The 12,775-nt window shown below is 44.9% G+C and overlaps 1 protein-coding gene across 10 annotated transcripts in view; it reads right to left on the minus strand.

Annotated features, from left to right (window-relative positions):
- Positions 1–12,775, minus strand: part of LOC102294047 (microtubule-associated protein 4) — a 163,263-nt gene that overhangs the window by 79,985 nt on the left and 70,503 nt on the right. For 8 of the 10 annotated variants that reach the window (XM_042214063.1, XM_042214067.1, XM_042214071.1 and 5 more), the window contains exon 3: positions 11,178–11,234. The exons of the other annotated variants lie outside the window; for them this stretch is intronic. In XM_042214063.1, coding sequence (XP_042069997.1) covers positions 11,178–11,234 — 57 coding nt within the window. The remainder of the gene's footprint in view (positions 1–11,177; positions 11,235–12,775) is intronic. 10 annotated transcript variants of the gene reach the window in all.

The raw sequence follows: 12,775 nt of genomic DNA on the forward strand, positions 1-12,775 counted from the left end.
TGGACCTGCAGCGGAGTTTAGGCCCAGACACGGCTAGTGACGTCAGACTGAACAATCAGATAGCTGATTAGTAGTTCACCTATTGACCAATCACCTTTGAACAGGCTCTGCTTACAATTACAAATGAATCTGTGAAGTATCAGCAATCAGACTCAGTTTAGCTGATTCAGGATTTCAATTTTTAGCCATCTTGAAAAAAAATACTGTACAAAGGTTATTCCCATTTCTGTTTCTTTTCCATGTATTGTTCCATGTTGCTGTACTTTTAGCCAGGTAACAGTTACCTGCATGTTAACTCTGATCTGGTATTACACTGCTGCAAGGTAAACACATCTCAAACCCTGCAGGAAATAGACTGTGATGTATTTGCTGCTAATCGTCAGCTGACTCCTTTGTCCAGCACGTAATCTGTCTCAGCTCCCATTCAGAAAAAGATGAATTCTTACGTAACCACAATTAGGGACCCAAAATAAAATAAGAGACATCGTAGGTAAAGAACGGGGTCACTAAACTACATGGACATGAAAGGCTGCAACACAGTGTCAAAGAAGCAACTGTGATGTTTCTGCTGCTCTGCCAGATAGAGGGACTCTGTACCAGGCCTGACCAGGACAATGGGCTTGTCAGGTCAAAACAACACAGCATCACAATAAACATTTCCACAGCATCAGTACAACGACAGGGTCACGGCAAAGACTCCAACCTGCTAAATACAGTGGAGCTTTAAACAATACTGTAAACATGCTCTGGCCTTTACAGTATTGTAAAGTAGGTATGAGAGACTGGTGGATGGGACAGCTGTGAACAACAGTCAGCACAGGATCTTACCCGGGGGGGAAAAACTTATTTTTGTGTAAAGCAAGCTTACATTAAGAAAACAAAAGTGCAGTAAATCACAAAGCCTGCACAGATCCGTCGTGAACTTCCTATAATAGTGAAAATGTACAGAGCGTGCTCTCTAAGAATGAGGCCATGGCCTACTTGGGATCTTTAGGAATCCTTCACTGTTTAGACAAGACAGCTTGCAACTAGGTTCGTGGCTATGGTGTGATTTCTAAGATAAAATGATGACAAAGGAAGCTGCAGTTTCTCTCATGTGAAGTGCTCTGAGCACAGAAAGACCCACGACTGTGAAGCAGTTCTACGAAGGGCTGTGAAAAGTTATCGAGCAAAAGAGTCGTTAATTTGGCGACAATCAGAGGACGTGCTGTGAGTGCATGTCAGGCACAGAGATCAGATGGTTTTAAAATGAGTGGAACATCCCGAATGACAATGCAGCAAAACATAAACATAGTTAAATATGTGAGGACAGCAGCTTACAGCAACCACACTCTGCTTTACCAAAACGGTCTAATCTGGGTGGAGCTGGCAGGCGAGGCTGCTGTCCTCCAGCTGACCTCCTCCTCTCCCTGCTCCTGAGCCTCTCTGAGCTGTGATAGGAAGCATGAAGCGGCCGGGTCAGGGCTGCTGCAGGACCACGGGCGCTCAGTGACGGTTCATCGAGGGGACAGACTGCCGTTCGCCCCTGACAAACATCGACGGTGTCTTGTTGATTCAGCCACGCCACCGCATTAATCATGTAGTTGGAATCAGTTTGAATCCAAGTAAATTTCTATCCACCGTTCCTGGAACCGTCCTCCCCGAACTTTGTACTAAATGGAGTTTATGTCGAGGTGTGGAAGCTGCATTTCATTGCTGTTTAAAACTTTGCTTTACAGGGTAAAAATGTGAGCGAAAACAGAACAAGAAAGATAAGGGAGGACATCACATATCCTGAGAAAGGATTAGGAGAGCCAGCAGTCCCTCTAAAGTCATGGACGCTGTCCAGAAATAACCATATGGTACTCTAGTGGTCCTCTGGATACTGAATCTGCTTTTATATCTCCTGCAGTCACCGTCTCTGGAGGTGGGCGTGGCCTGAAGTACACCCTGTTAGCTTACATGTATTCATCTTGAACTGTTCCCGCAGATCTTTCCTGCGTGAAACACTACAACACAGATGTAACGATGAAGCTGCACTAATACAAAAATCAAACAGACCTGTGAGGGGAGGAGGTCGAGGTCCTGGAGGAAACCAGCTAATGCAGTGATGAGACTAATGCAGCGTGTGAGAGTGATGTGCACTGACAGGCAGGAGAGGGGCAAGGTGTGTTTGACGTGACGTCTCTGTAGCGCGAGTGTGTGTGTGTGGGACCTGCAGACATCTTTAAAACACAAACGCACATATACATAGCTGTCAGTGGATCCTTCCTCCCTCCATACGTTCTCCCACTCTGTGACCCCTGTGATGTCACCGTCTCCCCCACCTCCTCGTCTCAGCCTGAAAACAAGCTTTGGAATGAGAAACATCCCCTGATCTTCTTCACATCAGTGATTGTTGGTTTCTATTGTCAGGATTAAGGAGATGAATGACCTCTGAGGGATTTCTGACTTCTTTCTTTTCTTTGCTCATATTTGCAATCGTGCACGCCTCGCTGTTACGCATCACAACCGGCTGTACTAAGCCGAGCGGGCGGGGGGGCGTTCAGCTCCAACCAGCAGGGATTTCTCAAACCTGTCAAAGCAACAGATGAACGGGTGCACGCTTCAAAGTGCAGTGGAGAGCACAAGTTGTTGCTACCCTCCCAGAGCATTTCCCACGTAACGCCACACTCAGATCTCCACACTCAAGAAGAGTGGGTGTGGTGGCGTACAAACACACATGCATGCAGGGTTGCACAAACGCATACACACACACCTAATATAAGAGGTCGTCACGCACAGACGGTGGAGACAGAAAGCTTCACAGAGGGAGGAATTAGGGTTTTTTCCCAGCTTGGGGATTAAAGTCACATCATGAATATTTTAAGGAAAGATTTAGCATTTCTACCAAATCACTTCAAGTAAAATCAGGATGTGAGAAAGTCAAGTCGCCCAAATATGTGCTCAGCTACACGTGTGAAGTTATGGTGCTTCGATCGCATGAACCGTATGTGACATAACTGAAACCAGGCCGGTGTGGCTGCTGAGGCTTCAGACAGCTGGCAGATTTGTCAAATACTCCAATGTTTTTGGTCATCTTGGTCACAGATCAGCCACAACAAATGAGGAAATCAAGAAAATAAGACGTCAGGTTTGTGCAGCAGACTGACAGCAATAAAATCTTCTATTTTTAGCCTTTTAGTCTAAAGTTTGAACAAACAGAACTCCAAACATTATCAGGAGAGAGCAAACCAGTGACTGACTTGAGTTTATGGTACTGTATGTCTTTACTGTGTGATGCTATATAAAACATATATGACTAAAGTCCTCAGCTCTTCGCCTTCACCCAGCCCTTTAAAACACACTTTAAAGGTGCAGTCAGCCATGTTTTGTAAGTTATTCAACAGAAAAAAGAATATTGAACTGATAACTCACATTGGTCACGGGGTAATTATGTCTTAGAAAAGACTGATGGATTGTCATAAACTTAATTCAATAAAAACACATCAAAACATGGACCTGTTATCTTGACCATGGCAACAACAGTTGCCTCAATGCGCTTTATACTCTAAGGTCGACCTACAATAACACACATATAGAGAAAACCCAACTATCATATCACCCCCTATGAGCAGCACTTTGGCGACAGTGGGAACGAAAAACTCCTTTTTAACAGGAAGAAACCTCCGGCAGAAGCAGGCTCAGGGAGGGGCGGGGCCATCTGCTGTGATTGGTTGGGGTCTGTTTTATGTATGCAGCTGGCAGAACTGGGAAGTTGTACTTGAGTAGTTTCTTACTTTTACTCCCTACATTTTTAAACACAAATCTGTACTTTCTACTCCTCATATTTTCAAAACAGGCTTGTTGCTTTTGGTTCAACATGTGAGGAACGTTATTATTTCCTGTCACTGCACGGCCTGCAAACATCACACCGATTTGAGCCTGAACAGTAACACGTGCACCGTTCGTGTATTAACCACCAGAGGACGTCACATCAACAACTGCAGGTGTCCAGAAGTTGCAAAAGCGAGTGATCACTTTCAGTGGCAGGTAATCCAAATGCAGGGTTTCTATCAGCTCCACAAACACACAAACTGTTTGTGTGCAGTTTGTCTCACAGTGTGTTGCAGCTAAAGGTGCAGCTGAGACAGGACAGGAGAGAGGCTAACCGAAGCTCAGTGGGGTTCGAGAAACTGGACGTTTCAAGCTTACATGTAAATTATTATTATTTTCCTTCTTTTCTTCTAAGAAGTGAGACTAAAGTTTGGATCCCATCTACTGCTATTATTTGATCATTACGTTAATACAGCACGAGGCTCAGTTAGCTGTGCACAATAGAAACGTCCTCCAAAGAGCTACTCTTACTTTATTACTTTGAGTACATTTCAGAGTCTCTACTTTTTAACTGAATCACTACTTCAGCGTTTACTGGAGTATTTTTTCAACAGTAGTATTTATACTTACACTACTGTACTTAAGTACAGAATGTCTGTACTTTGTCTGGTGGCTGGTTACCAGCCAAATATTTCGTATTCGTCCATGTAGACGTCCATGTTTCATGGCTGCACATTCAGGCTCAAGATATGAAGGATTAAACCTAAAGCGCTTCGGAAAGAGGCAGAGCGCCCAGCAGAATACATTTGGACCGAGGAAGTCGCTGCCCGGTCTAAGCCAATGGACACCTCATGTCTGTGAAGGTTCTCAGTCATCCAGGTCATCGTAGTCAAAGGAGCTTGCAAAGAAAAGCGTCTGGACTTCTTTAAGTTACTTGAAGACGTTGAAGACACTCACATCCTGGGCCATCTGATCTCAGGAATTCGCATGATAAGGTGGGGCCAGGTTTCACAATGAACACATCCAAAACTCTGGCTGATTGGGACCCACACCCAGTTTCACACTTTGGCTCAGGCGATTAGAGGATCATCAGGGGGTCTTTTGTCCCTCTGTGGGGGGTCACTCCCACTGGGTTTAAATCTGGGACTCCCCACCATTTGACCTTAGAACTGAAGAAGCTTCTCGGATGAGAGGTGAAACGTCTTCAAGCAACTTAAAGAAGTCCAGACGCTTTTCTTTGCATTTAGATTAGTTAATTTTTCTTGGTATGAACTAGATGTTAACTAGAAATTCATAGATCGATAGAAAAAGAAATCAGAACCCTGTTCTTCATGTTTCTGCGAGCTGAAATGTAACTTTACCTTTTAAAAAAAGTCTGAGCGCACAAGCCAAAGGGAGGTGCTCATCTCTGACATTAACACTGACAACGTTCCTCGGAATATCAGTGTTCATGGCACGACTCAGATAAACTAGTTTGGTTCATAGTAGCAGCCGGTTCGATAAGTGCAGACAGGTTCTTCATGACCTTAATGTCTCTGATCAGGGGAAAATAAAGCCGTGGGGAAGGTGGGAACTCTCTGAATGAGAACGTGAGGCTACAGGAATCTGCTGCTCCATGGAAACATGATTCCCACAGTGTGAAAGATGGGAAACCAAATCCCACAACTTCAGCTCACACAATACTTTTCCTTAATGTAATTTGGGTGTTGAACATGGTGCCCGTGCTCAGGCTCCTCCGCCCTCTGGCCCGCCTCCACCTCATCTCAGCACTACTGTGACTGCCTGACGCAGACCTCCGCCGTGCCATCCGTGATCACTGATCACAGAACGGACTTTAATAAAAACATCTGAACCGTGACGAGGTTTTTGATGATGCTACAGTGTTCAGACGGGTTTCCTTCATCAACAGTTTTAATACTCCACAAACATTTCTTAAAGTAAGTCGAATTATCTAAAAATAATAAATACATTTTCCTCCTGTGTTGACCATTCTGACAGAAAGCGTTCGAGCGGCGTGTTGCCAAAGTCTTGCCATAAAAGCTGAAATCAACTTAACCTGCACCTGACTCAACCTGCTCCATGTAAGGAGGATTAATCCCACCCTGAACCTCCGACACAAACTCCATGCTCGCTCTTCTGCACACTTGTTTGATGGCAATTTGTTGTGATGGCAGCTTGTCAACCCAAATGTACTCGTAAAAAATAAGCTTAATGTCCATTCCTGCCAAAAGTGACCAGTTTGGTTGTTTGGCACATTTTTCTGCAGTTCAGCTGAGGATGATGGAAAGCTGTAGAAAAAGCACATGAGCTGTTACTCCAAATAAAAAAGACAAAAACCGGATATAGCTGGAAAACCTCTTTCCATTTTTTACATTGTGCACATTTAATCTGTTGCACAAAGGAAAAAGAAGCGTAATAAAGAAACAGGCTTCAGCTCTAAGAAGCACCGGAAAATCATTCCACGGTGGCACACGCTAATCTCCCAGCGTTACGTTAGGAAACGCCGCCGCCTCCAAAGGCTGCAGGATTATTAAGCATGTTGTTCTCTTAGAAAGCTGCTACGATAGAGGAATATCTGGAAAAGGAACGAAACATTGCAGCTAATATCAAAGGCTGTGAGAGACAGAAGTAGAAAGCAGTCAGAGGTTTAGAGCCGTGTGGTTAGAAGAAAGAGAACTCAAGGCAGGTGAGTGTGTGTTAATATTTCTGTTTATTGGCAAAGGCAGACAACAAAGAGAGTCTCTAAAAAGGACACGCAGATCAATGCTATGACAACAACTGACAGGAAACAGGCTAAACCTTTGTGGCACACAGTTGAACAATCCCTGCATCTAAAATGTTAACAGGTAACATACATGACTGCACTCATAGTGAAAGCTGCACTGAACTGTTGTTGGGTCTGTATCCAGCTTTAATGCATCACAGAGATATGCTGTTCATTTATAGGCAAGAGACGCAAAAGCAGGCACGATCTGATATCCTCGTGTTGGTGTTGTTCCCAGATCATCATGAAAATGTTGTTCCAGGATCAACATTGCAAGTGACCAATCAGAATGTTGTGACGTCATACTTTTGCTACTTCAGGAAAAACCGGCGTAAAACAAAAAACTGTAGTTAAGCTGCGAGAAACCGCCTCTGTCCGCCGATCAACGGACCCTGACCCTTTAATAAACGCTGAGCAGAACTGATATTGTCCTTGCAACATTGGAATTTCAGAAATGCACGAATGGCTTGGCGCGCAAAAGAATAACGTCACAACAATGTGATTGGTCACTTGCAATGTTGAACCTGGAACAACATTTTCATGATGGTCTGGGAACAACACCAACACGAGGATATCAGATCATCCCAAAATGAGGGCCGCAGCAGGTGAATGTTGGCCACCAGTCAGAGCTGTGTGATAGAAAGCCACCGTGCATACTCAGCTGTAAATAATGAACAGCTGTGGGCGGCAGGTCCATGTTAACTCGTGGCTACCAGGAACGCATCACCAGTTTGGACAAACTAAAATGTTCGTCCGAAGGAACTGATGGCATACGTGATGATCGCAGCCACAGACCCAACAAACACAGGAACAGCTCTAAGAAGATTAAACAAGACGTAGGTTTTTGAAACAGCAATTAAAAATAATTGAAATGAAAGCTTTCAGAGCTACAAACCAAACTTTCCATCCTTCAGTGAAAAAGAATAAAAGACAGAACTGCGTCTCACTGACATCGTTCACATCCGTGACAGTTCGGTTTAGGCTTACCTACACATTTGGTTTACTAAGGATGGTGGAGAGGCCCATTAGATCACATCAGGAGGAAGGGACAACCGGAAAAAAGAATAAATAGTTCTGTAGGGTTCCAATACACAAATACCTCGTGTGTGTGTGTGTGTGTGTGTGTTTTGGATGCTGGGTGTTGACAGATCAGGCTTGCAGCACAGGCAGCTCTGAAAGGGTTCATGCCTGGATGGTGTTTGAGTGTGTGAGGACACGAACATAAACTTGACTGTTGGCTTTAGTGTGACAAAGAGACACAGAGAGGAGATCCACACGGGGCCACGACTCTCTTCATGTGACTTTAGGCTTCTACATCTGGGAAACTGACATGAATAGGACAGGACTTTATTAATAATGGACAAATGTGGCTGATTTGCAAAGGGAAAAAAATAGTGTTCGAAAGGAAACAGTGGAAAACCATTGAGGTCAAACAGGAACTGAAGAAGGAAACACAAGAAAAGTAATGAATTCTAAATGTGACCGTGCACACGTCCAGAAACAGCGCTGATGTACCCAGAGTGAGTCACAGTGTAGCAACACGTTATTTGGAGGAACAGCGTGTGCTGCAGTCAGTGTGTGTGTGTGTGTGTGTGTGTGTGTGTGTGTGTGTGTGTGTGTGTGTGTGTGTGTGAGCGTGTGTGTGTGTGTGTGTGTGTGTTGAGTGAAAGCTATGTGATCTTTCCACACCCAAGACTTTCTCCTTCATGTCTGGAAAGGTGTGTGCAGTGTGTGTGTGTGTGTGCGTGTGTGTGTGTGTGAGTGTGTGTGAGTGTGTGTGAGTGTGTGTGTGTGTGAGTGTGTGTGTTGTACGGGGAGAAGGGAGGAGGTGCACAGAAGCAGAAGCACAGCGGGCTGACAGTCAGCATGGCGATGGAGGCGGGTTCTAGTCCTCTGAAGCGTGGGGATTGGGAAAGGATGAAAAACAGGGGCGTAGGATAAAAGAAGCATCATGGGAGCGGTAAGAAGGAAAAGTGTAAAAAAGACATTGCAGAAAAGAAATAATGAAACAGAAAGAAGAATATAGAACAACAAAGAAGAGTGTAAATATCACAAAACAGGGAGAAAAGAAGGAGGATAAACAGGAAGGGATAAGGAGGAAAAGGGAAGAAACCAGGTTAGTGAAGATGTCACAAAATCAACAATGAGAAAACATCTCGTCCTCAACTCATTACTGGACATGAAAAGATAAACGACATCCTACAGCTGAGTTTGTGTGCCATGCAGAAGCATCATGCAGCATCTCTGCGCACACACATCTGCATTTGCACTGTCAGGATTCAGCTTATGCTCTCAATCCTCTGACCCAGTTACCACTTATACCGCCTGCGTCCTTACCTTGGGGACTGCTGCATTAACAGTGATGGATGGAACCACTGTGCCTGATGAGGCTGATGCTGTGTTTACCAAAGCAGGAAGAGAACAGGTTTATCAGCCTAAACTGTGCTCCTGCTGATCTCAGTACAGATGCAGTGTGCGAAATCAGCCACCTTTTTATTAGAAACAAATGCATGCAAACACCACGGTAACACAAGTTGCCCGTGCATGCAGACAGTTACTATGGTCTTATTTACATGCAGACCGCTTCCTCCCACTGTCATCAGCATCCATCCTCACCGTGACTTCATCTCAGTGGATCCTACACGGGATGTGAATCAGCAGCGGTTCGACTCGCAGGGCGGCTGATTGTAAACTGAACGTTCACTGCATGCGACTGACTACTGGAAGTGCTTCCTTTGGTTCTTGTTTGCTTGTGTTATAGATTAAAAGAGCCACTCGATTTACCGTGGTGCCTTTTTTCCATCAAAAGCCCAAACTCACCGTTCAGACCTGCTGCAGCCAAGACGACAGAAAGACCAAGGAGTAGACAAAGAAGCTCTTGGAAAACTAAATCTGCAAAAGATGTTTGCAAAGCTGCACCAGTGGAGTTTGCGGCTACTAGTGGTGCAAGGGATCAAAACTCTCACGGTTCGGTTCGGATCACGCTTTTAAGTCACGGATCGGATCAGCAAAAAAAGAAAAAGGACAAAAACTGGAGATACCAACAGATTGCTTTCAGAGATGTGTGACTGTACTGTTTGCTGTTGATGCTCCACCAGTCTGTGGACTCCGTGCAGTTCAGAGGCTTTTGGAGATCAACACATGCATAATATTTATGTGGACAAATATTTGTATTAAATGAGAACGAGACTATGATTTTAACCAAAGGAATAGCAGCCCTAGAAATGCACTACTCCATTTCTAGGTTAGTTTATGATTACTAGTCTCAAGTCTTTTAAATCCACATTATGTTTGCCTGCTGGTGGTGGTCAGAGGGCCCGGGGGCGCCAGTGTCCGGCAGCCTCGCCTCTGTCAGCGCGCCCCAGGGTGGCTGTGGCTACAATGTAGCTGCCATCACCAGTGTGTGGATGTGTGTGTGGATGGGTGGATGACTGAATGTGGTGTAAAGCGTTGGCGTCCATAGGGACTAAGCGAAACGCTATACAAATACATCATTTTGTTCACTGTTATTCCTTTTAGAGTGAAACAGATAATAAAGCAGGGCATGCTTTCATCAGGAAATAACTGGCAGATATAGATGAGCCGGCGAGGACAGAGCTTAAACCTGCGTCTGTGTCATTTACTGTGAAGAGGAAGTGAATCAGCAGTAGGCTGGAGACTCTGCAAATACCTCCTCTTAGAGTCTGATTGGTCGAGAACAGACCTCCTCCACCCACCACCACCATATTTTCCCTGTGAGTGTAGAAGATGCAGGGATGCAACCCTTCACACTGTGCTGATAGAGGCAGCAGTGGGAACTGGGCTTTGCCAGTGAGGGACACGATACACAATCACTTACATACCCATGCATAATCCTTTCTCCAGCAAAGCCATGCAGAGCAGCACTTTATGGATCATCAGCATCGCGACCAAAAACAGCGAACAGAGGAACAGAAGTGTGTATGGGCTACTTAAGGTTGGGAGGTGGGAACAAAGACTACTCAGACTACTGGAAAGGAAAGTTTAAAAGAGAAAAAAACAGATGCTCTGATTTCCAAATGGAGCACACACCCACACACAACAAACACTCCTCTCATTGGTCTATTCGTGTTTGAGCAGACAGCCAGAGAGAGATCCGATAGTTCATTAGACGCTCTGTATGCGTTCCTCATCTCTGCTGCTTATTACTTCAAATGTGAGATCAATTTATTGCGATCGTATGCAACAGGACTGCTGAGCACACAGTGTGCAGCTGACGGTCTCTCCCAGCATTGCAAGGATCCCTGCTGATTATCAGCGCAACAATCTGACAACTTCCTGTAGCCACTTAAGACTCGCTGTCATGCAAATACATACAGTCTGATGTAAAACAGAAAAGCAAGTCTTTACTACTTTTTCTGTCTTTTTTCCAACGTTAAACTCGTTTTCTGCTCAGTTTGAGCATCCTGCAGATTTTAAAAAGCCCCAAACATCCCACACACAAACAGGTACACACAACCAATGAACGTGAAGCTCCAGATGGATGAAATGAAGCTCGACAGGCAAGTAAAGGTCAGGAGGCCATGATGGGTGGATGGCGACGACCAGCTGGCCTTTGCAAACAGACCAGCAGGACAGGCAATTGTGGGATATGTCTTACCAGGCTTTTGCACCCCACGAGCTTCCTGCTTTCCATTCTCCATTGCAGTACCCGCGTCTGCACACACACGCACACACAAACACGAAAACAAGCAAAGACATTACGATCCATCAGAGTGCTAATGGTTTGACCTGAGAGGAAATCAAACTGCACGGCGCTGCTCTGCACGGCGCTGCGCTGCGCTGCACGGCGCTGCGCTGCACGGCGCTGCTCTGCACGGCGCTGCTCTGCACGGCGCTGCTCTGCACGGCGGACATACGACACACCGAGTCGGCAATCGAATGGAAACCACTGACCCTGTCTTTACTGGCTTTTTAAAGGGCATCTGGATATGGCTGTTGTTCACTTGAGGTGCGTGTTTGTCTTCTGCCTGCCTGGGGCTGTGCTTGCTAATACCACAAAGGGCAGTTACGGTCAGGCAGGGGCAGGCGACGAGACGCATATATCGGCTGGTGTCAGGGGAGGATGCTGAAGGAGTGATGCTGTGTGACATGTGACTTATGAATTATTGACCTTTGTTTGAGAAATGTGAACTTCAGACACACTTTTACACAAGTAACTAAAACACTAACGACATGAATGTGTTGTGACGAGACTGACCAAACACTCTTAATAATGTCTCAGGAATGAGCAGTATGAGGACAGAAAGCATTGAGGCACCGCCGACCTCAGTCTGGCCTCATGGTATCAATAGTGTCAACGGGTTTCACCATAAAGGTGCTGATACAGCACTCTTCTGTGCTAACTTAGCTAGGGCTGCTCGATTATGACAAAAATGATGATCACGATTATTTTCACTGACATTGAGATCTCGATTATTTGACGATATTTATTTAACAATAACAATGTGTTGAATAATGACTTTAAAGATTGTCAAAAATAATATAAAATAGTGCAAATACTGATAACAGTGCAAATGTTTGCAATATAAGAAATCAATGAAAAATGTAAACATCTGTGTTCAGTGAGCTTTGCAGTGTTGCTCTGTGGTGCAGCTACACTGTAGCAAAGTTTACACACTGTGTCTACTTGATCCACGTCTGACTGAACCCACAATGTTTCCACACCACTGAAGGTTTTTTTACCTCTTTTCAACCAACAGCAGTCACTCTCCTCTCCAAATAACTTCTGCTTAGCTTTCCGAGCTTCCCTCGGGTCCTCTTAATCAGCGGTACCAACCCCCGGGCCTCGGACCGGTCCGTGAGTCGTTTGGTCCCGGGCCGCGAGAGTTGAGGCTCAGGTGTGAAATGTCTGGTTTTCAGGGTTTTTATCAGTGTTCAGCATTATTTTGTTATCGTTTTTATCGTTGACTCGGTTTTCCTGGGTCTTTTCATGTGGTTATGAATAAATCTTCTTTTTTTCGGTACCGGTACTAGTTAAGTGTGCCTATGCCAAAAGGCACACTTATTACTATTGCTCGGATTTATTGTGTGGATGCCTTAATAGGCATCCACACTATTGAGTTCCTGTTTCTCTTTATTCTTTATCTTTTCTTCATCTTCAAGTTGCTTCCGTACACTTTTCGGCGCTTAACTACTCCCTCAGTTTTCAGCCGATTTTCTCAGTTCAAACTCTAAACTGTTCTGCTCTTTCTGCTA

The sequence above is a fragment of the Haplochromis burtoni genome, unplaced genomic scaffold (genome assembly GCF_018398535.1).
Source record: "Haplochromis burtoni strain Fernald_Lab_line unplaced genomic scaffold, NCSU_Asbu1 Contig_513, whole genome shotgun sequence".
NCBI classification, from domain to species: Eukaryota; Metazoa; Chordata; class Actinopteri; order Cichliformes; family Cichlidae; genus Haplochromis; species Haplochromis burtoni.